Source organism: Hevea brasiliensis, chromosome 16, assembly GCF_030052815.1.
Source record: "Hevea brasiliensis isolate MT/VB/25A 57/8 chromosome 16, ASM3005281v1, whole genome shotgun sequence".
Classification (NCBI taxonomy): domain Eukaryota; kingdom Viridiplantae; phylum Streptophyta; class Magnoliopsida; order Malpighiales; family Euphorbiaceae; genus Hevea; species Hevea brasiliensis.
Genome location: NC_079508.1, coordinates 18,679,906 through 18,703,908, shown reverse-complemented (window position 1 = coordinate 18,703,908; position 24,003 = coordinate 18,679,906). Strand labels below are relative to the sequence as shown.

The 24,003-nt window shown below is 34.1% G+C and overlaps 1 protein-coding gene across 3 annotated transcripts; it reads right to left on the bottom strand.

The window, feature by feature from the left end:
• Positions 1-4,416: 4,416 nt before the first annotated feature.
• On the bottom strand, positions 4,417-22,980 carry LOC110657793 (DNA-binding protein RHL1). 3 transcript variants are annotated; one of them, XR_002495439.2, is made up of 12 exons: positions 22,393-22,980; positions 22,189-22,299; positions 21,987-22,073; positions 21,617-21,834; positions 20,870-20,954; positions 20,410-20,661; positions 18,538-18,577; positions 18,405-18,454; positions 18,191-18,239; positions 6,721-6,813; positions 5,452-5,493; positions 4,417-4,835 (listed from the first exon to the last, which is right to left on the bottom strand). XR_002495439.2 is itself a non-coding variant. In XM_021815160.2 (12 exons), the coding sequence occupies exons 1-12, from the start codon at positions 22,711-22,713 to the stop codon at positions 4,794-4,796; spliced, it is 1,332 nt and encodes a 443-aa protein (XP_021670852.2). In that variant the 5' UTR covers positions 22,714-22,979; the 3' UTR covers positions 4,417-4,793. The 3 variants fall into 3 exon arrangements, 1 of the variants encoding a protein (XP_021670852.2); XM_021815160.2 differs by having other exon boundaries at positions 6,779-6,813; positions 22,393-22,979; XR_009144665.1 differs by lacking the exon at positions 4,417-4,835 and having other exon boundaries at positions 5,470-5,493; positions 6,779-6,850.
• Positions 22,981-24,003: the final 1,023 nt, after the last annotated feature.

Below are 24,003 nucleotides of genomic sequence, written 5' to 3'. Positions count from 1 at the left end.
AGCTGCACCCTTCAACTGATCAAACAGATCATCAATGCGAGGCAATGGATATCTGTTCTTTATTGTCACCTTATTCAACTGTTGGTAGTCAATACATAAGCGGAGAGTGCCATCTTTCTTCTTAACAAACAATATTGGTGCTCCCCAAGGTGACACACTAGGGCGGATGAAGCCCTTTTCAAGTAGTTCTTGCAACTGTACCTTCAACTCCTTCAATCCTGCTGGTGCCATTCTGTATGGTGTTATGGAGATTGGATCCACACCAAGCATAACATTAATTTCAAACTGCACCTCTCTTTCTGGAGGTAATCCTGGCAATTTATCATAAAACACATCTGGAAAGTCATATACTATAGGGATGTCCCTTAATGCTGGACTCCCCACTTGGGTGTCTACCACATGTGCTAAGTATGCTTCACACCCCTTTCTGATCATTTTTCTGACTAGTGCAGCGGAAATGATGTTTGATGGCAATAGCTGCCTCTCCCCATGTATTACCACATCACTGTATTGAGGGAGACCAAAAGTGACTATCTTCAGTCTACAGTCAATCATAGCGTGATGTCTGGCTAACCAATCCATGCTCAATATGATATCATAATCTCTGAAGGGCATTTCAATGAGATCAGACAGAAAAGTATGTCCTTGGATCATCAAAGGACAATCCCTATACATTCTATTGACCCTGACCTCCTGTCCTAGTGGACTTATTACTAGCACCTCAAAGTCTATTTTCACAAACGGAACAGTAATGCAATCAATGATGCTAGTACTCACATAGGAATGGGTAGAACCCGGATCAAATAACACAAACACATCTTGATTAAAAGTTAAAAAGGTACCAGCCACAATGTCAGATGTCTCTGCCTCTTCTCTCTGTCTCATTGCGTAGACTCTAACTGGAGCACTGCCTTGCTCTGATTGATTCACTGTGCCTTCGCTCCTGCTGGACTACCTCTACCCCTGCCTCTACCTCTGCTAAGTGGTTGTGAACCTCTGGTGGCAGGATTCTAAACTGACCCTTCAGCAGTAGTAGGAGGTGGCCCAACTCTACAGGCACTGGTGCAATCCTTGGCAAAGTGTCTTGTGCCTCCACAGTTATAACAGGCTCCTATGGCCTTATAGCATACCCCACCATGGCTTCTACCACAAGTTTCACATTAGCGAGGAGGGTAGGAACTTCTGGTACTCTGCTAACCAAATGGAGGAGGTTTCTGTCCCAAATATCTTCCCCTACCGGACTTTTTACCACCTCTGTTGTGTCCCCCGAAGTTCTTTCTCTTCCCAGTAGGACCACTGGAACTCTGATCTACTAACTTCCTCTCTTTCTCTTTTTCTGTCTTCTCTGATTTCTTTTTCTCTGGGGCCGCTTCTAACTCAATTTTTTCTAACTCCAGTGCTTAAGAAATAAGCTCAGAGAAGTTAGTATGCTTGAATCCGACCACTTGTAGTCTGAGACTGGGCTTCAAGCCGGTTTCAAACCTTTTACATCTTTCCCTGCTGGTAGCAAGGAGACTTCCAGCATAGTGGCTCAGGTGAGAAAATTCTCTTTCGTATTCTACCACTGATCTACTTCCCTGTTTCAAGCTTAAGAACTCCTGTAGCTTCTGGTCCATATAGGCATCTGGGACATATTTTTGTTTGAACTCCCTGAGAAAGTCATCTCAGGTTAGTACTGGAGTTTCCACCAAACTATGAAGCCGAAACCGCGCCTGGAAGTTAGACCACCTGCGCGAGCATTTTACTCTCTCATCCCTTCCTGCCGCCGTGTCTGGTGCTACTGCCGACCAACTGGTGGCTCTCTGGCATTGCCTGAAGCTGCTTGGTCGCTAGTCAGTGGTGGTTGCTCCTTCACCAGCCGAAAAATATGGAGAATAGGGAGAGAAGAGATGGGGGAAAGAGAGATGCGTGAGGGAGAAAGGAATTTCTGCTGGCTTTTGTTTTTTTTTTTAAATTCGGGAATGAATCTGGACAGCCATGTTGTCTAGATTCATTCTTGAAAAAAAAATTTAATTCTTTTCTTTCTCCTCTCTTTTTTTTCTTAATAATAATAATAATAATAATAATAATAATAATAATAATAATAATAATAATACATGAAAAAAATAATATTCATTTAACAAAACAAAAATATTATTGTGAAAATATTAATTTTAAAACAATAAATAAAATATAAATAAATTATTAGCTTAGTAAATGAAAATATTTATTATTAAAAATTTTAGATTGTTACAAATATAAGTAAGAAATTTAAATAATCTTAGTTTAGGCCTTTGCAATGGCACTAGATTAATAGTCACAAATTTAGGAAAATGAATAATTGCTGCTAAAATAATTACAGGTTCTTTCACAAGAAAAAGAGTTAACATTCCTGAATAATTTTATCAATAACTGAGAAAAATTACCATTTATATTAAAGATGATACAATTCCCAATTAAAATTTATTATTGTATAACTATTAATAAAAGCTAAAGTCAAATTAAAACAATTTTTTTTTATATGCGCACACATATAAGCTCAGGGTGATATTATTTAACAAGTTGATATTTATTTAAATGAACTAGTCTTTTGTCATGAACAATTATATGTTGCTTGATCAAATTTCTTATACTAAGAATGTAGTCTATGCCTCTATGGTGAAATTTGTTAAGAATTAATCAAACCGACAAATTTTTAGGTATTTTTTATAGGGTCAATCTCAGTAACACTGAAAGTGCAATAGTATTTCAAGTAGGGGATTTGGGCAAACAAAGTCTTTACTCGCTTCCACCAACTACTCACATATTGTATAGAGCTTTTTCTTATTCTTTCCACATAGACTTGCTTCGCACCGATGTCCAACGCCACTCAAGAGCAAGAATGATAAGGTATTTCGCAAGCCCTATACAAAGCCCTTAATGCTGTAGCCTTAAAAGTAAAGTATTGCCTGTCTCTTTTTTAATATCTTATTTAATATATTTCATATTTTATTACCATGTTGTTTTTTTTTTTCCTTTGCATAACAATGACGTACACACCATTGAAATTAGCCGAAACAGCAAAAATATTAGAATTAAAATCAGAACTGCACAAACCTGGAACCTTCACAACTCATTAAATCCAAATAAGCTCTTTAGCTTAAATTTCTTGATAATTGAAGAGAAGGTATATAAATAATATATTAAAATTTTAATTAATTTATTCTTTAATTATATAACCAAGTTACTTGATTTTATCGTTTTTATACACTAACACAATGCAAGGATTTGTTAAAAGGCAAGATGCTGATACTTTTCAACCATTATCATTAGAAGGAGAGGTCTATTATAGATGGGAATTCATCGTATTGCCATCATAAGGAAATTATAAACCAACATCCATATAGAATCAAATTGCTCAGTAATGCCTTTATCAAGAAAGCATGTTCAAGCAATTAAATTGTTTCATTTAATCGCTTCTCTTTTGTGGAATTCAATGAAATCAACTTGCTATGTGACAATAATAAATTTCTGATAGGTAAACAAAAATTAAATACTATATAAATGAAATATATTTTTTATTATATTGTAAATATAACACTTCTTTTTCTATTTGTAGATCTTCTTGGGCAACTCTTCTCTATAGGATATATCCAAACAACTTGGATACTAGAATTGGTAGAAAAAGAGACGTCAAGTTACAAAATAACTAACATTTTTTTATTAGATAAAATATTTTTGTTAACATGTGCATTATAATGCAGGCTCAAAGAACTCAACATTACATTATGGGGGAAAAAAAAATTAGTGTTGTATTTCCCCGAAAAATTTTGAGTGAAGAAGATAATAGTCCGGCTGTTATGGCATTTATTGATATGTCCATTAAATCTTTTACAGATATTGGCATTCTATTCCAATTTACTTTAATATTTTTCATCTATTTATATAATTTTTTTTAATTAATAGATGCCATAAACATCAATTGCATAATAGCAATAAAAATTCATGTCAATCTTCGAATTCCAGAAGTCATATATTTTATAATAAGATACATATTAAAATACAATAACTTATTTAATACAAAACAACCATTGAATTTTAAAATTTTTTAATTACAGTCTTTCGAAAAATTCAGAAAAAAAAAATGAAAGATCATAACTAAGTGGAGAACCACTGATATATCTAAAAGCAGAAAAAAAGAAAGATGCAAATAAAAAAATAAATGCAGAAGAAAATGACCCATTGATTAGAATGCTAAGCATAGCTTCTTCTCAAACAATGTCACTATTAGATGACCATGAGTCAAATGAAATCAACCATTAAGAAAGCGCGATTCCAGAAATAAAATTATGCATTCCCATATTGTTTAAAATCACAATGCATTAACTTTAATTTCTGCAATCCACGAAGGCAAAACTGAACAAATATCAAAGCTAATCTCAACTGCAAATGGCTAAATAGAATAAAAGCTGAGATCATTGAACTAAACATTACTTATCTATTTATATTATAGGAGACATTTAATTTGTAAGTTCTACTTTGACCACATCACATGGAGAACGATCTATATTATTTATCTATTAATGGTGTGACAAACGTTTAGCATTATAAATTCGATTTCCACCGCATCGTGCAGGAGATACTCTAATATTGTATAATAATAGCATTAGAATCGAATTTTGCCAGCTCCGAAATTATCAGCAAGCAGACTCAGATTTCATTTGGAATAAAACCCATCATGTCTTCCTACACAAGTGATTGGATTTCGGAGATTCAAATGCTTTACAAAGTTGAAGTTTGGATTAGAATTTTCATCCTCCAGTTGAAGTCTAATCTCAAGCTGCCCAATTTTCATCACTTCCATCAGTATCCTGAGACTAAATAAAATCAAGAAAACCAACAGGTCAACAACATAGATACTGCAGCAAAGCATCTCCAACATTGTCATAATTATCATCATCATAATCTAATAATGGTTGAGGCTTAGACCCAATACACGCTCACATATCCAAGGCCAAATTATTTCAGTTCTTCAAAGGCCAAATGACTATAAAAATTCAAATATCTAGGTGCATTTTCAACTTTAGCCAAAGAATTTAATTTTAACAATTTTTATCATCAAATTCTGACAATTGTTTAAATTTTAGCAATTGGGTCATAAAAATATTTTGTTATCGAGCTCATTAATATTTTATTTTTCCTAATCAACATGCCATGTTAGCAATTTCTTGTATTTTTACCCATTAAATATCTTGATTGCTACAACAGAAACAAATTTCAAAAGTTAACTAAACTAATAAAATAAAAAGTTTTGGCCAAATTTGAAAATGTGAGCAAAGGATTGGATATTTTTAGTCATTAGGCCTTCAAATAGAAAGTTCTAATATTAAGATGATGGTATTACTCTAGTTTGTGTTTTATGCATTTCCTTGTCAAAAATTAGAAGTCTGCAAGGCAATGTAATAAGTTATTTGAGCAAAATTCTCGTCACACCTGTGTTGAGCTTGAGAATTCTTCTATGTCGTCATCTCCAACCTACAACATTGATTCACAGTGTAAATTGCTTGTTGGTAGAACAACAGAAAAATTAGTTTTAGTGTTATTGGTCAAAATGTCAAAAAAACAAAATACAACAGATGCTTTCACAGATGAACAAAGAAGACAATTTCGACCAACCCGAAACAGAAGCTCATTATCTAACCAGGTGAACTTGCGAATGTAGAAAAGAATAAGCAATTGTGTAGTTAAATATTGAATCACTGCTGACTGAAGACATAAAGTAATTGAATAAAAACTAATCTCTGAGTTCAGTAAACAAAAAAAAGAGAAAGGAACTTGACACTCATTTGCACATTTTATTACTCAAGTAAAGAACTTGATATGTACTTGCATTTCTTGGAACATTCAAAATTTCTCCACCAGTAACATGCCCAAGAGCCTATTCACTATTTATCAAATTAAGCATATCCAAGAGCTGGGGAATCTATCTGATCCTGTACCTCAACACAAAACTGAGCCCCTTCTCTTTCTTCATTCCACACAACTATACTAAAAAGTCACACGTAAGGCAACAATTTCTTTAAGTTTCCACTATCAGGTTCAGTTAGTAATAGATTTCCATGAGAACAAGAGGCCATTCATTGTCTCAATATCAACAAAGATAACCGAAATAGGTAAAATTAGAAAGAGTTCAAAGGAGCAAGGGCACAGCCCCAAAAAAGTGCCAGGTGTAGTTAAATAGAAAACTCCAAGTACTAGTAATTCAAAGAGTGAATGGCGTCACATTTGGGAGGTCAAATGAGCCATCTGTTTTCTTCTTTGGTCTCCAAAATTACACTTTGTCTCTCACCACATCATTTCTCCCCATGTGTGCATTCGTGAAAAATATGGCTTTGCATCCACGAAGAAAAATAATGAAAGCAATGGGAAAAAACTGGTATGCCTGAAAATAAACTTAGTTGATGAGGCAAAGTTTGTTTAATGTTGCTTATCAACCAGCATATACATTTTTTTATGCGGGATTCCAAGGAGCCTATATATATAAACAAAATGCAGAACAGTAACAAAAGAAAAGTTAAATACTCGAAAAAAAATTTTCCTTCTCTTTTCTTTGAGAGCTCCTATAAAAATCCTACAAAAAATGCAAATGCTGATCGCAAATGACATGAAAGACAAGATTATCAATCAAATATAGAATATCACAACTTGGAATCTCAGACACCATGACCGAAGAAAATTTATTGAAAAGCTAGATATAGCCACCAGTAATTCATCCTGCAGCATCATAAGCACCAGTGTCTTAAAATATACAGGCTGATACCTCATATACTTTCATCTTTGCCTTAGTTACTGCCCCTGCAATTACGTTAAAATCAATTTTTAGTTACTGTCCCTGCAATCACATTAAAATCAATTTTTAGCCAACTACATGTAGTTGCACAAATATTTAGGAATTTGAAACTGTCAAAAATATGCATGTGGGAATAAACATATATGTTCATGAAGAAAGATACAATTCAAATCTTCTTGATATAGATTTCCAACATATATATCACTAGAACCAAAGTACATAAAGTTTAGCAAATATGACTGAAACACTATTTACATATATTAAAGGTATGATATGCTGATACAATGACTTTTGAAATGTTAGATCTTCATTCTCATTTTCCATATGCCTAGGAGACATATATAAACAGTCTAAAAGAAAGTTGAGGTACAATTGGTTTAATGATAGGGAAACCAAATTGCGGTTTGATGATAGAGGAACCAAATCAAACAGAACTGATCGGTTCATCAATTTTGTATAAAAGGCCAAACACTGCTTTTTTCACTCAAATGATGTTGTTTCCTCACTTCCCCTTAGCCAACACACAGTGCCTAATCCCCAATCCCAAAAGCCATTCATTGAAACAAATTAATCTCACGTCCAAAAACAAAATCTCATCCATTATATATATATATATATATATATATATTCACAACTAATGTAATTGGGATTCGAATAACATTAAAAATGATAATGTTATACAAGTGAATATCTTTGGGAAACGTAAGGTCAAGGATAAGTCTATTAACATTTACACAAACCCAGTAACTTGACATGCCTATAGAAAATTCTTTTGTAATAGGCTTGGCAAATGGTAGTAGGGATGTACTTAATGTTTGCTTCTTTCTATATGACTATGTCTCTGACAAAATTATATTTTATGTTTATGTGCTTGGTCTTTACATGGCACTTAGGATCTTTTATCTAAGCTGTTGTTGCTTGACTATCACAGTATACCATTGCCAATTCTACAGCAGTATCAAATACTTCCAAATGAATCAGTAGTCGATTTAACCAAACAACTTCTTGTATGGTAGCGTAAAAGCTATTAAATCTACTTCATTGTAGATAAGGCTATACATGATTACTTCTTACTATTCCATGATATGTCGCCATCATTTAGTAAGAAAGAAAACCAGGAGGTAGATTTTCTATCATCCAAATCTCCTCCTCAGTCAACATCCATATAGCCTCTTAAACACAAATTATTTCCTAGCTAACATAATGAATAGTCAATTGTGCCTTTGAGATACCTTAATATCCAAATCATTATTGTTATGGAAAGTCAATCATTATATTATTTCTCTGTATATTTTGTATTCTGTATTCCTATTTAGGAATTCTTATTTAGGATTTCTTCCTAATTAGTAAAACACAATTATAGGAATCAATTGTATATATATGTCCATGTACAAATTAATTGATATTAAGGAGAATCATCTCTCTCTACATGGTATCAGAGCAGGTCATCTATCTAGGGTGACTATTTGTTCTCACCACCCAGCTCAGGAGAGACCTTGGCCGCCGACCGGCCTTTTCGACTCCGATCAACATCGACAGCGTCGCCTCAATCCCCTTATTCCACTACTGTGTGCTGTTGCCTGATCCAGTACACCATTAAAAGACTTCTGAGGTTTGGCTCTCAGATCCTATTTCGGTATTTGCTTGATTTGTGATTTTGGGTTATTTTGCTACTGTAAGCACTTTGGATTATCGTTTCGGTTAGTTTTCTGTCTCAATAAATGGCAGACAATAAGAATGTTATTTCTGATGTGATTCCGGTGATGACTAAGATCACGGAACACAAACTTAATGGATCGAATTACCTGGAGTGGAGTAACACTGTTAGGGTCTATTTGCGTAGCATTGATAAGGATGATCACCTTACTAAAGATCCACCTACTGATGATACACAACAAACTAGGCTAAGAGAGGATGCTCGGTTGTTTTTGCAGCTTCGGAACTCGATTCACAGTGAGGTAATTAGTTTAATTAATCACTGTGAATTTGTTAAGGAATTGATGGATTACTTAGATTTTCTGTATTCTAGTAAAATGAATATCTCCCGTATTTATGATGTTTGTAAGGCATTCTACCGTGCTGAGAAAGAGAATAAGTCTCTCACGGCTTATTTTATGGATTTTAAACGGGTATATGAGGAACTTAATGTATTGTTGCCTTTTAGTTCTGATGTAAAAGTTCAGCAGGCCCAACGGGAGCAACTAGCTGTTATAAGTTTTCTTGCAAGCCTTTCTTCAGAGTATGAGACTGCTAAATCTCAGATTCTCTCCAGTTCTGAGATTTCCTCTTTGCATGAAACGTTCACACGGGTCCTTCGTACAGAGAGTACCCAATCGTCACAGCCTGCCAGTAGTGCTCTTATTAGCCGTAATCCAAATGGACAATAGGGTAATAGAAGAGGAAGTAGAGGAGGAATTACAGGCAACAGAAGTAATCAGCGTAATGAAGAGGCTAGTTCTAATCAGGACTCAAGAGGAGTCATTTGTTATTATTGCCATGAGCCTGGCCATACAAAATATAATTGTCCGCAACTTCAGAGGAAAAATCAGCGATCACAGATGGCAAATATGGCAGCAGAGGATTCTACAGTATCTTCCTTTGAGAAAACTGTTTTGGTATCTGCAGAGGATTTTGCACAGTTTTCTCAGTATCAAGCATCTCTAAAGCCTACCAGTTCCCCTGTCACTGCGATCGCTGAGTCAGGTAAATCCACAACATGCCTTGTCTTCCTCATCCAAATGGGTTATTGATTCTGGTGTGACAGATCACATGACAGGTAATTCTAGTCTTCTATCTGCTTTTCAGTCTAATCTCACTTCCTCTACTGTTACTTTAGCTGATGGTTCTACTTCTTGTGTCATGGGTTCTGGAACTGCGAATCCGACTTCGTCATCTGTTTTGTGTCTACCAAATTTCTCTTTTAATCTACTTTCTGTTAGTAAACTTACTCGTACCTTAAATTGTTCTGTTTCCTTTTTTCCTGACCAATGTTTATTTCAGGATCTTACGACGAAGCAGATTATTGATAGAGGACGTGAGTCAGATGGTCTCTACATTCTGGAAAATCATGTACCGCGGTCGCTTGTTTGCTCCAGTACCTTAACACCTCTTGAAGCTCATTGTAGATTGGGCCATCCTTCTTTGTCTACCATGAAGAAGTTGTGTCCTCAGTTTCAGTCTTTATCAGTACTAGAATGTGAGTCGTGTCAGTTTGCAAAACATCATCGTTTGCCTTCTGTGTCTAGAGTTAATAAACGGGCTTCATCCCCTTTTGAGTTAGTTCATTCTGATGTTTGGGGTCCTTGTTCTGTTACTTCTAAAACTGGATTTCGTTATTTTGTTACTTTTGTTGATGATTACTCTCGTGTTACCTGGTTATATTTAATGAAGAATCGTTCTGAGTTGTTTTCTATCTTTTGTGCCTTTTGTAATGAAATCAAAACTCAATTTAATACTTCTGTGCGCATATTAAGAAGTGACAATGTCAAAGAATACTTTTCAGCACAATTTCAGTCTTATATGACACAAAATGGCATTCTTCATCGATCTTCTGTGTGGATACCCCATCCCAAAATGGCGTGGCGAAAGAAAAATCGGCATCTTCTTAAGGTAACTCGTGCTCTTCTTTTCGATGAAAGTTCCTAAACACTTTTGGGCGGATGCGCTTTCTACGGCATGTTTTTGATCAATCGTATGCCGTCTTACATCCTTAATGGGGATATTCCTTATAACGCTTTGTTCCCTACAAAATCTTTGTTCTCTGTTGAACCTCGTATTTTTGTTGTACACATTTTTGTGCGTGATGTTCGTCATGAGTTACTAAATTGGATCCAAAGTCTCTCAAATGTGTCTTCCTTGGGTACTCCCGGATCCAAAAAGGGTACCGCTGTTTCTCTCCTACTCTTAATCGTTATCTTGTTTCTGCATATATCACATTTTTTGAGTCCACTCCATTTTTTCCTCAATCATCTGTGTATGAGAGTCAGGGGGAGGAGGATGATCTCTTAATATATACTGTCCAACCAATGTCTAGTCCTCTCTCACAACCTGTTTCTTCTGTCTCTAGACCTACTCGACCTCCCGTTGTTCATGTTTATTCCAGGAGATTGGAGATTCCTAACTCAGATCCTCCACTAGCTACTTCGTTGGGAGATCCTGTACCTCATACTGATCATGATTCTGATCTAGACTTACCCATTGCTCTTCGTAAAGGTAAACGTTCATGTACTTACCCTATCTCTTCTTTTGTTTCTTATAATCAATTGTCTTCTTGTTCTCGGTGTTTTGTTACTTCTTTATACTCTGTTCCTATTCCTAATCACATTGGTGAGGCAATTGTCTCATCTGGCCGGTGTCTTTGCTATGAAAGAGGAAATGGAGGCTTTAGATGCTAATGGTACATGGGAACTGTTGCCTTTGCCTACTGGTAAGAAAGCTATTGGTTGCAAATGGGTATTTACAGTAAAGGTAAATCCTGATGGTTCTGTGGCTAGGTTAAAAGCACGCCTTGTAGCAAAAGGATATGCTCAGACATATGGGTGTTGATTATTCTGACACTTTTTCTCCTGTAGCTAAACTTACTTCTGTTCGCTTGTTTATCTCTTTAGCAGCTACATATGATTGGCCCCTGCACCAATTGGATATCAAGAATGTTTTCCTTCATGGTGATCTTCAGGAGGAGGTGTATATGGAGCAACCACCTGGGTTTGTTGCTCAGGGGGAGTTGGGTAAAGTTTGTAGGCTTCGGAAGTCTCTTTATGGCTTGAAACAAAGTCCTAGGGCCTGGTTTGGGAGATTCAGTGAAGCAGTACAGGAATTTGGTATGCAAAAGAGTATTTTATAGGCAATCTAAGGCTGGTTTAATTCTCCTGGTAGTCTATGTAGATGACATTATCATCACTGGGAGTGACTCTGCAGGTATTTCATCTCTTAAAACCTTCCTCCAAACCCAGTTTCAGACCAAAGACTTGGGATTATTAAAGTATTTCTTGGGTATTGAAGTTATGAGAAGTAAGAAGGGTATTTTCTTGTCTCAAAGAAAATATCTCCTCGATCTATCGACAGAAACAAGAAAATTAGGTGCTAAGCCTTGTAGTGCACCAATGACTCCAAATTTACAACTGTTAGCAAGAGATAGTGAGTTGTTTGAAAATCCAGAGAGATATAGGAGATTGGTAGGAAAATTGAACTACCTTACAGTCACTCGTCCTGACATTGCTTATGCCGTTAGTGTGGTAAGTCAGTTTATGTCTTCCCCAACTGTTGCTCATTGGGAAGCCTTGGGACAAATCTTGTGTTATCTAAAGGGAGCTCCATGTATATGGTAATCATGGGCATTTGAATGTTGAATGTTTTTCAGATGCCGACTGGGCTGGATCTAAGGTTGACAGGAGATCAACTACTGGATATTGCGTTTTTGTTGGAGGAAATTTGGTGTCTTGGAGAAGCAAGAAGCAGAGTGTAGTTTCTCGATCTAGTGCTGAATCCGAATATAGAGCCATGGCACAATCAGTATGTGAGGTAATGTGGATACTTCAATTACTAGATGAGACAAGTTTTAAGACCCCCCTGCCTGCGAAATTATGGTGTGATAATCAAGCTGCTCTCCATATTGCTTCTAATCCGGTATTTCATGAGCGGACCAAACATATTGAGATTGATTGTCACTTTATTCGTGAAAAGATTTAACAACAGATCATCTCAACAGGTTATATCAAAACTGGAGAACAATTAGGAGATATTTTCACAAAAGCTCTGAATGGAGCTAGGATTGACTACATTTGTAACAAGTTGGGTATGATTAACATCTATGCTCCAACTTGAGAGGGAGTGTTATGGAAAGTCAATCATTATATTATTTCTCTGTATATTTTGTATTCTGTATTCCTATTTAGGAATTCTTATTTAGGATTTCTTCCTAATTAGTAGAACACAATTATAGGAATCAATTGTATATATATACCCATGTACAAATTAATTGATATTAAGGAGAATCATCTCTTTCTACAATTGTTTTTCAATGTGATTGTCCTAAGTCGGATTGATATCTACTTACCATGCCAACAATGTAATAAAAATCTAGTCTAGTACACACCATAATATATATTAAACTTCCAAGTTTCAACCGCACTAGCATAAAGAACATTTCTCATTTGCTCCTTTTCGTAGTATCTATTGGATTACAATCATGCATGTGAAATCGCTCAAGAATTTTCTTGATATACAACTCCTAGAAAAGAGAGTAATTTGTTTAAACGATCACTTGAAATCTTAGCTCCAAGGATATCCATAGCCTCACCATGTCTTTCATCTCAAAATTAAATGACAACCATACTTGGATAGTATTGATATACTCCATAACATTCCCATCTATCAGTTTGTCATCTGCATCAATGATAAGATTACAAATTTATCTATGCATCTTTTGGTAATGGCATATATGAAATGGTCCTCATCAATCATAATGAAATCATGAGACATGATTGCCTTATGAAATATGATGTACAATTGCCTAGAAGACTATTTTAGACTATAAATTGACTCCAAAAGTCTGCACACTTTATTCTTTTAGTCTTCCATGATGAAACCTATAGATTATTGCATACAAACTTCTTCATCTAATTCTTCATTGAGAAAACCAGTCTTTACATCTATTTGATCCAACTCAAGAAACAAATTAGCCACCGTAGCTAAAATTAATTTTAACAAGGTAAATTATACTACTTTCTCAATGGAGAATTAGAGGAAGTGTTGAAAAAAAGTGTTTTTGGGTGAAAAACTTTTGTGCATTTATTGTATGAAATTGGTTAAATACATTGGGCTATTTATATACACGAAAGAATCCTAAAATAGGCGACTAGACTTACAACAGATTCCTAAATCAATTCCTACATTATTTCCTAAAAGCAGCCTTAATCTTTGGGATTCCAACACTCTCTCTCAAGTTAGTTCATGTGCATTGCACATGCTCAACTAATAAACTAGAGTATGGAATACTTTGTTGCTTAAACCCTTGGTGAACAAGTTGGCTAGTTGATCTTTTGAAGCCACATGAGAGACACTCAATGATTCATCTACAATTTTTTCTTTATGACGTCTCAGTGTATCTCTATATGCTTGGTCTAATCATGCAAAAATGAATTGTGAACTATACTGATAGCAACTTTATTATCACATAACAAGGGTAAACCATTCGTTTTGGACAACATTAATTCTTCCATCAACTTTCATAACTACAGCAATTCACATACACCTTTTACCATGGGTTTGTATTCAGTTTCTGCACTATATCTAACTGTCACTTTTTGCTTTTTGCTCCTCCAAGTAACTAGATTACCACCAACAAAGGTGTAATAACCTGATATTTCTCCCACTCTAGCTTGCAACTTATGATTTGCTTCAATAGGAGACTCTGTTGGTTAACAACCCAACATTCTTATTTCTTCCAAAAGATCTAGTATATACTTTCTCTAGGAGATAAAGATCCATTTATCTAATCTAGAGACCTTTATTCCAAGAAAGTATCTAAGTTTACCCAAGTTTTTAATTTCAAATTCCTATGCTAGGCATTCCTTTATATTGGCAATTTCTTCCTTATGATCCCCTGTTACAACTATATCATCTACATAAGCAATAAGCTTTATGACTTTACCTCTGCAGCGTTTTAAAAATAAAGTGTGATCAGCATTACACTAACAGAACCCAAAGGAAATCATAGCTTTACTAAATCTATCAAACCATGCAAAACTTTTTTCAATTTGCAAACCTTTCCTCTGGTTTTCTCATCAGTCATCATCAAATCCTTGAGGAATATCCATATACACTTCTACTTCTAAGTCTCCATGCAAAAAGGCATTCTTCACATTAAACTGTTGTAGATCCCATTTAAGGATTGCTGCACATGACAAAAAAATTCTAATGGTGTTCATCTTTGGAACAGAAGCAAAGGTTTCCTAATAACCCACTCCATACATCAACGTGAATCCCTTCACCACCAATCTAGTTTGATACCTCTAAATAGACTCATCTGCTTTATGCTTTCATAGTGAATACCCATTTGCATCCAACAAGGAGAGTAATGAGGTCCCATGTTCCATTCTTTGCCAAAGCCCACATCTCTTCAACCATACTTGTCTTTCAGCTTGAATCCAAGTATGCTTCTTTACAATCCTATGGGATAGAAACAGAAGAAATAGACAACAAAAAGCTCTAAAGAATGGGGATGATGAATCATAAGATAAAAAATAAGAGATAGGATGTTTGGTACAAGTTTTAACTCCTTCTTTAAGAGCAATAGTAATATCAAGATCACAATCAGGAACAAAAACTAGAATCAAAGGGGATTCATTACATACCTCAAGATGTCCGGGATTTGAATCTAAGGATTCTGATTGATCAGGAATATCATGCTCAATGGCCTTACCCATTTTGTTCCAATGAGTGTAGGTTCTCAAATCCAACCTGTTCATCTCCCTATAGGCTAAGGTGATCCATCCTTCTAAGGTTGAGGTGATTGTTCCTAAACATCATCAATCTCCCCCTGATGATTTGGAAGAAAAGAAGATGACAGAAAAACCACATCTTCCTTCTTATTCTACCCCTGAAGAGGTATTTGGAAATAAGATTCAAATTTCCAGAAAGTGACATCCATGCTCACAAAGTACTACCAAAAAGGTGGTTGATAACATTTATACTCCCTTTGAGTGCCAAAATACCCTACATAGGCACATTTAAGGGCTCAAGGTTCCAATTTCCTAATATTTATCTTATGAGCAAAGCACACACAACCAAAGACTTTAGGTGGAATAGTATAGAAATTTTTACCCTACAAATCTTCCAAAGGGCTTTTAAAATCCAAGGTTCTAAGAGGCATCTTATTAATTAAATAGGCTGCAGATAGAATAGCATCCCCCTGATAAGGTGTTGGAAGGTTCAAAGTTAACATGAGAGCGCGAGCTACCTCAAGTAAATGTCTATTTTTCCATTTAGACACCCCATTTTTTGCACTACTATTGACACAATTGGTTTGGTGTAAGATTTCATGTCGCTCCAAATAGGTCTAAAACATTCCATTCATGTACTCAATGCCATTATCAGTTCTTAGAATCTTATCCTAAGCATCAAATTGAGTACATATCATTTTATGGAATTGTTGGAAACAATAAAACATCTCACTCTTTGTTTTTATCAAGTAAACTCAAATCAATCTAGTGCAATAATCAATAAAAGTAACAAACCATCTATATCCAAATAAAGACACAGTTTGGATGGTCTTTGCACATTAGAATGAATAGTCATAAAATGAATTGAAGTTCTATTATTTATTTTAAGGATAAAACTGCCTTGTGTGCTTAGCTAGTTCACAAGCATCACAAACTTAAGACTTTGATTTGCATTTTCTAAACAAAATGGGATATAACCTCTCTAAAATTGAAAAAGAAAGATGTCCTAATCTTTGCCATTGAATGATCTCTTGGTAGGATTTGAGAACCACCATAGTCATCCAACAGGGATAGGCCATCACGTAATCTATCACTGCTAATCATTCTCCCCGTTTTCAACTCCTAAAACATACAATAAATAGGGAAAAAAAGAAATTTTACAATTAAAGGCTTTTGTAATAGAGCTGACCAATAAAAGATTAGTGGGAAAGCTAAACACATGTAAAACCGATGTTAAGTTTAAAATAAGAGTCCATTCAATAAAACCTATTCTTGAAATACTGGGTAGGTGAATCACTATATTATTTCTCTGTATATTCTGTATTCCTATTTAGGATTTCTTATTTAGGATTTCTTCCTAATTAGTAGAACATAATTATAGAAATCAATTGTATATATATACCCATGTACAGATTAATTGAAATTAAGGAGAATAATCTTTCTACAGAAGGATTCAAAAATCATTGCTATATTTAGTGTGGACTTATCAAGGGTTTATAGACATGGGTATGTAGGGGCGGTCACGATTCAGGGGCTGTCGGTCACTGTTCCTGAACTACAGGTTCAGACTCAATAAAATCATGAACCTGAACCAAACCACCATGGGACGGTTTGGAAAACGATTTCTGAACAGCCAATTCCGGTTCGAGTCTCAGTCTAAAACGGTTTAAAAGGTGGTTCGTAAAAGGATAATTCAAGACAGTGTGGAGGGCAATTTAGGAGCAGTTTAAGGGCGGTTTAGGGCGGTTTAAAGGCAATTTAGATAAAAAAAATTAGAGAATTTTTATTGATTTAGAATTAAGTTATATTTATAAAAATATTTTAATTTTTCTCAGAAATCTTTTAATCAAAATAAAATTAAAAAAAAAAAGGGAAAATGAAATTAATGTATCTTTAAAAAAATTTAATAAGAAAAAACTTGAACTTAATTAAAAAATTAGATATGAAATTAATTTTTTTAAAGAAATTAATTTTTTTAAAGAAATTAAAAAATGTGTATGAACTTAGTTTTGCCTATGTATCCTCTTTGAATTTAGAGGAATCAAAGTTTACAGTTCTATTGCTTACTCTTTTTCTAAAAATTTATAATAATTTGATAATTGAAAAAAATATAAAAGAGAAAAAAATAAATTAGAGTATTGAAAATTTTATTGAGGATATAAAATAATAATAGAATAATTGAGATAGTATTAAAAATTTCAATGAGTATATAAAATAATAAAGTAGAAAAATTGAGAGAATATTGGAAATTAAAAAGAATGTAGAAAATAATTATTTAAAGAATTTGAGAGAAATTGAGATTATTGAAAATTAAAATGAATTTATAGAATAATTGTATAGAGAATTTAAGATATATATATATATATATAAATGAATTAAGAGTGGGATGAAGTATTTATTGAGTTTTTTTGTATTTAAACCGCTAGTTTGGTCTAGTTTGAAACCGTCGATTCAATCTGGTTCGGAATCGCCGATTCACGGTTCCTAAAATTTATGAACCTAAATCAAACTGCTAAAGGGCAATTTCGGTCCGATTCGAACCCAGTTCTAGTTCTGATCATTTTCAGTCTGATTTTGATCGAACCGGTTCTTGTTCAAAACCAAACCGTGGCCACCTCTTTGGGTATGAGCCATCATAGGCTTTGCGAGTCATGGGTGGCCAAAGTTCTTTAGGTTTAAAGCCTAAAAGAATAACTATTTTCATAGTTATTTACAAATGCCATAATAATTAATCCTAGTAGGTATTTGTAGGCTTCCTAGTAATCTTATGGCATCTAGAGAAACATTTTCTACAAACACGCCATAACAAGAGGTAAAATGCCATACCCAAATCAGCATTGCAATAAAATTCAATGAAAAAATCCCCAAAAAAAAATTCATATATTGCTTGTATTTTCAGAACGAACAAATTAATAATAGATCATGAGAGAGAGAGAATAACCAGCTTTTTTCCCTTCATTTGCTTTCCCTCTCTTTCTAGGTCCTCCAGCCTGCAACAACAACAAACAATATTCAGTCAAACAACCATGTCTGCATCAAGACTCAACAATACCACTTTAAGTGGTTGCTACTATGAGTAGAAAAGATGAATGAATCTAAAAACTAGGGAAATAAAGGACTGACAAAAACCTTAAGAATTCACAGCTAGTTCTCACCTGATCTATCCTCCTTCTCGAATTAGCAAGCTGCACCTTCTGATCAGAAACTGGCATACATCACATGTTATTTTTTTCTGAATACTAATATATCCATTTTCATAATAAGAGAAGCAATCAGTAAAGTAGAAACCTTTTGATGATGGAGATTTCCTTGACTTTCTTGGCTCATTCTGGTTATAGAAAGCAAGTATAAGACAACTACAATTGTTTAAAAAAAAAAAAAAAAATTATGCACTTATGGAATTGAACTTTACCTTTTCTGTTTAATAAGAAGACGGTACACCTAACAGAGAAATGCACATGGTAGTGAAGAAAACTGTGGACAAAAGAGGACATGCATGCAGCATAATTTCTTAACTAAATTGTTACGTTGGTAGTTTTCTTTTCAAGTTTTCTTGGAACTACTTCATCATAACTGATTGCGTGGTGAGACGATATCATAACCATGGAATGACTAAAGAGTAGAAACTAGAAGAAGGCAAAGAAAGATCAAGGATTCATCAAAAAATACCCAGAAATAGGTAGTGATTTAACAAGCAAATAGGTCTTTGTCATATCTCAAGCAAATAAAGACATGCAATGGTGAAGCAGTACACACATGAACATGAACACTATCACTATGTGTATGCACCCACTACTAAACATTAAGCAACAAATATTACAAAATGAAAGTAACCTTAAGTTATGCCATAAATGTAATGCATACATGTTTATTGATATGTAAAAGGGAAAAAAAGAATAGAAAAATCTAGAAAACATATTTCAAACTCACAAGCAACTTTTCATGAGTCAAATTTCTTTCAACTGAATTTTAAAGAATAGGAGGGAAAATCTGGATTCCAATTCATTTCCTAAAGTATTCTTTTCTCCTTGCTTTTGCTGATTATACCAGCAGATGCAGTTAATTTATAAATTTCTGGAAGCCGCAGAATAAAATCATCAGACTAGAATGTAAAGACTAAAGAATCCAGATTATTAGATTAAATACCCAAACATACCCTTAATGTTGTGTTTGGATTGAAGAAAAATAAGGGAGGAAGGAAAATTTGAGAGGAAAATAGCCTTATTTTCCACTCACTTATATTTGGTTAAAGAGGAAAATAAGGAGGAAATAAAATTTTGAAAGGAAAATAAGAGTTAGATTCCACTCCCATTTTCTCTCCAAAATGGGGGGAAAGTGGGAGGAAAATGTTTAAAATTAGAAAAATATTCTTATATTTTCTAGGTTCTTTTTGAATATCTAGGGGTAATATTATAATTTTATTATTTAAAAAAGTAACTTTCCTCTCAATATTTTCCCTCCTAATCTAAACATAAAATAAGAAAGTTATTTTCCTCCCTAATCATTGCATTCTTTTATTTTCCTTTCATTATTTTCTTTCCTCCTATCCAAACAGTGTAAAAGTCCAATTCTTCAGTAGAACCTCAGTGAAAAATTTCAAGATTTTAAATATTTTATGACCTTGAAAATAAGATCACAGCTGATTTTGAGCATATTTAAAGGCCATTTGTTTTCCTCTGAAATTTCCCAATGATGGAAACTATGTATTTCCTAAATTTCCCGACAATTGTGTATAGCTTATCAAGGCTGGGAATCCCTTGAATTATGGAAAGAATTTAGTTTCAAAAATCCATTCCCTAAATCATTCTACTTAGAAAAGAATACAGTACATAGAAAATTCAAATATAAATATGTACAGTACCTAGAAAATATAAATATGTACAAAATGGGATTTAACAAAATAAAGAGAGCTACATATATAAAGTAAAGCCATAATGCTACATCATAATATAAGCATAATGCTAAAAGCAAGCTCTGTGCATGATAAAGCTGTGCCGAAAAATCATATTTACCTTAGATAAAAAGGATAGCAGATTTTAGTAAATACATGAAACCAACTCAAACATTTTTCCATCACATTATTCCAACATGTGCAACAAAGTGTTAGAGATTACTGATGCAACACTTTTAACTATTAGCCTATAAGTTACTAGAACTTACCTTTTCTTCTACTTTCCTTTTACCATGCGCTTTATTGAATAATGTAGAAATAGTGGCTTGAACGAGTGAACCGTGATTACTGTGCGACTCAGAGTGTTCATTAGATGTTCTTAAGACAGCAGATTCCGACAGCTTCTTAAACTTGGTCCCCAACATGGCACAAGCTTGAATTTTTCCAGAAGAATAATTCCCTTCAATAGCACCCTCATTTTCAAAATCAAGAACTATGGCGGAAGAAGTATTAGATTTTACCTATAATTCAGAAAATTAAACAATTGTTGAGAAGGGAAGCTTATATAATCCAATCACAAGGAGGGGGGAAAACCTAGAATATGGTGGATGTTACACACCCCAATAAATGAATAAAGACAAAATTGAATTTATTTATTAGTCAAATTATATAAAACTAGGATATTCCTAACAGTAAAATTTTCAATAAAGAGTCAAGTTCTTTGCCTACATTCTTTTCTTCTTCTCCTTCTTCCTTAGCTACATCAGCCACAATGCTTTCAACAGAATCATCTCCAGAAGAAGCTTCTGCAAACCTGTTTCATGAACAGGTCGGAAATGAACTGACTACTAAAGGCCCTTAGCAAGTTAACTACATGATCAACTCAAGCAAAATTGTCTGGCAATCTGAAGAATTAGATAATTGAAATATAACAGGGAGTAAAGAAATAGTGTTGCTATTCTGGATGATTGGTGACATTTCTCATTTCTTTGTAAATAATGCCTCTAAATAAATAAGTGTTTGCAAAGAGACCACTACACATTGTAAAATAGTTGTTTTCATACTTTTCTTTTTGTCCAGAGATATCAATTCCAAATTAGACGACATCCAGAACATGTTATTCTCAAAATGGACACTTGTGTGAGTGTCAGGTATGAACCCTACATACAATAGTATCCCCGGTATATTAAAGGGGCATATAAAATATGATTTGAAATTTCAGGCCTGAGGCTATGTGATAGATGTAAAATAAAGTTTGTGCTTTCAGATGTCCTGCAAGGAGACCATTTCTAATTTCTGCAAATAGCATTTCCTGAGAATTCAACATAATCAACCATTCATAACCCTCCAGTAAGTCACATCATAATGAAACTGGAAACTACTTTCTAAACTATATAAATGAAATGAGGTCCAATAATTTTGCTAACATCTAGATATAATCTAAGCAGCATGAAATAATGAAAGTTTAGCTAGTACTTGAATGTTTTCCCAGCAGTTCGCTCAGAATGTCGAGTTTGTGCAGTTTCCATCAAATCATTCAAATTGTTTTTATCATCGGATAGATCATTTTCAAGCTCAGTTTCAGGGGTCTCAATTTCTACATATTTAATACCACTTTTGTGAACAACTTCCTTATTTACAGATGCCGCTCCTGCACCACCTTTAAAGTCATACTCAACTTGTTGTCCCTGTCCCTGATACGAATAACCAGTTATGGAAAAGGTTAGCAAAGATATGTTGAAGCTTCCCAGTTCCCACCATCTTTTCTATTGGTGCACTCAAATGAAACTGACCAAAAGAAAACTTGACGGACTAATAAAAAAAATATTAATAGAAAAAAAGAAACCTCAAACATTTGCTTGGGAAAATCAAGTTGGGCCTCTTCTGGGTTCTCTTCTTTCGTTCCAATCCACCACGCATCAGAAAACACAATCTGGGAACCTCACAAAAGGGAATTTTGATGAATGAATAAAAAGAATGAATCCCATTCACTTCAATAAAAATCATAAAACAGCAGAACCACAATAAAATCCAAGAGAACAACCAACCATGCTATCAAAGTAATCTTCACACAAAACATTCTTGCCACCCCTAGAGAACTGCAACGTTAGGTATCTATTCTTCGGATAGACAATGGTCCCAAACAGCTTCATTTCACCCTTTTAAGAAAGCCAAAATTAGTTACTAAATTTTTTTTCCCAAGCAAAAAATAGAGGGTATCATAAATCAATAAAAGAAAAAGAAAAACCAACCTGGGGAAAATGGAGATAGAGAATGGGATTTCTAGTTCCCAAATCCTTGAGGTCTCCAATCTTGCCGCCAGCAGCAATAGGAGCAAGAAAACCAGGAAAAGAAAAGAGGAAGCGATTCTTTCTTTGAGATTTCCTGAGAATATCTTTGCCGTGGTGCTTCAAGACGACCTTGGACGGGGTGAGAGGTGAATGGGTCTTGGCTGGAGTCTCCGATAAGAGATTGTTGGAGAATGAAAGCTTCTTCAGTCTCTTCCGCTCTAAGACCTCTGGCTCTGAGCTTTTCATCGACGACGACGATGATGCTGCTGAAGCCCTCACCATTTTTTTCTCTCTATGGTGATGTCTCTCTCTCTAGTGAGATCATTAGGTACACAGTCACAGAGCACAAAAATTTATATTTATGTAGTGAAGGGTCATTGCTCAGAAGTATCTAATAATTTAATAATTTATCATCTATATCTATAGAGTATATAGGAGAGGAGGCGGGAATCTCCATAGTAGGTGATGAAGGCAAGCGATTTTTGCGAATGCCCGCCTCCACTAAATCCCACTGGACGGATTCTCACTACACAAACCCCATTGGGTAACGGTTACAAGGTATTCGTGGGTATCCATTAATTAAATTTGTTCAATTTAGGAATGGCAATATGACAAATGCTTGATCCGATATTATTATATTTTAAATAAATAAAATTATTAATTAATTAAATATAAAAATATGTATTTTCATAATAATATTTATAAATTTATTATATATTATATTTTAAATAAATAAAATTAATATTTTATAAAATTATTAAATTTTTAAAATATAAATTATTAATAAAATTATATATTAATTAAAATATATAAAATTCAATGAATTCCAATATTATTTAACCATTTAAGATAAATTTTAATAATATTTATATGAATTCGAGAATTGAAAATATTAATCAAATTCAATAAAACAGTTTTTATAAGTGCTCTATCTATTGTACTAAATTTGATTACTCGTTTAAAAAAAAAGGTTAATTGGAATTTCTTTGGCATAGACTTCTATATTCATTGACACAAGGATGCATGCATGAATTTCAAACATTCCATAATTAGGACTACACTAAACATTAGGTTAGGTTGATTATAAAGGTTATTTACTTGTTTAATATCAAACTTTATGAATCCATACTTATTTTTAGTATTTTTTTTTAGATGATAAGAAGAGTGTATTTCTCTCATCGAGTTATTCCTGCACTTTCTTTTGTATAATGCCTCGACTAGGGATCGTTATCAGCACTAGGGTATGGGTTAGTTTAAAGTTATTGGTACCCATAGTTTGTCAAAAACTGCAAACTGTGACCTTCTAAGGGCCCACTGTGCTTTATTGGAACTCTTTAGAAAGTCGAAAAGAGGTTATTCCCTCTATTAAAATTAAAACTCACCAAAAAGAGCCTTAACATTTAAGTATATTATGTTGAAATTTATTTCTCCATTGTTATTTTGCTTTACCGTTTTTCTTAATACTCTACTTCACTTGAGTAGAGTTAAGCTCTTTCGGCAGCCTTTACAAAACTAGAAATATTCATTACACTTTTTGTTTTCCTAAGAAGAACATATTCATGTTCCTTTACT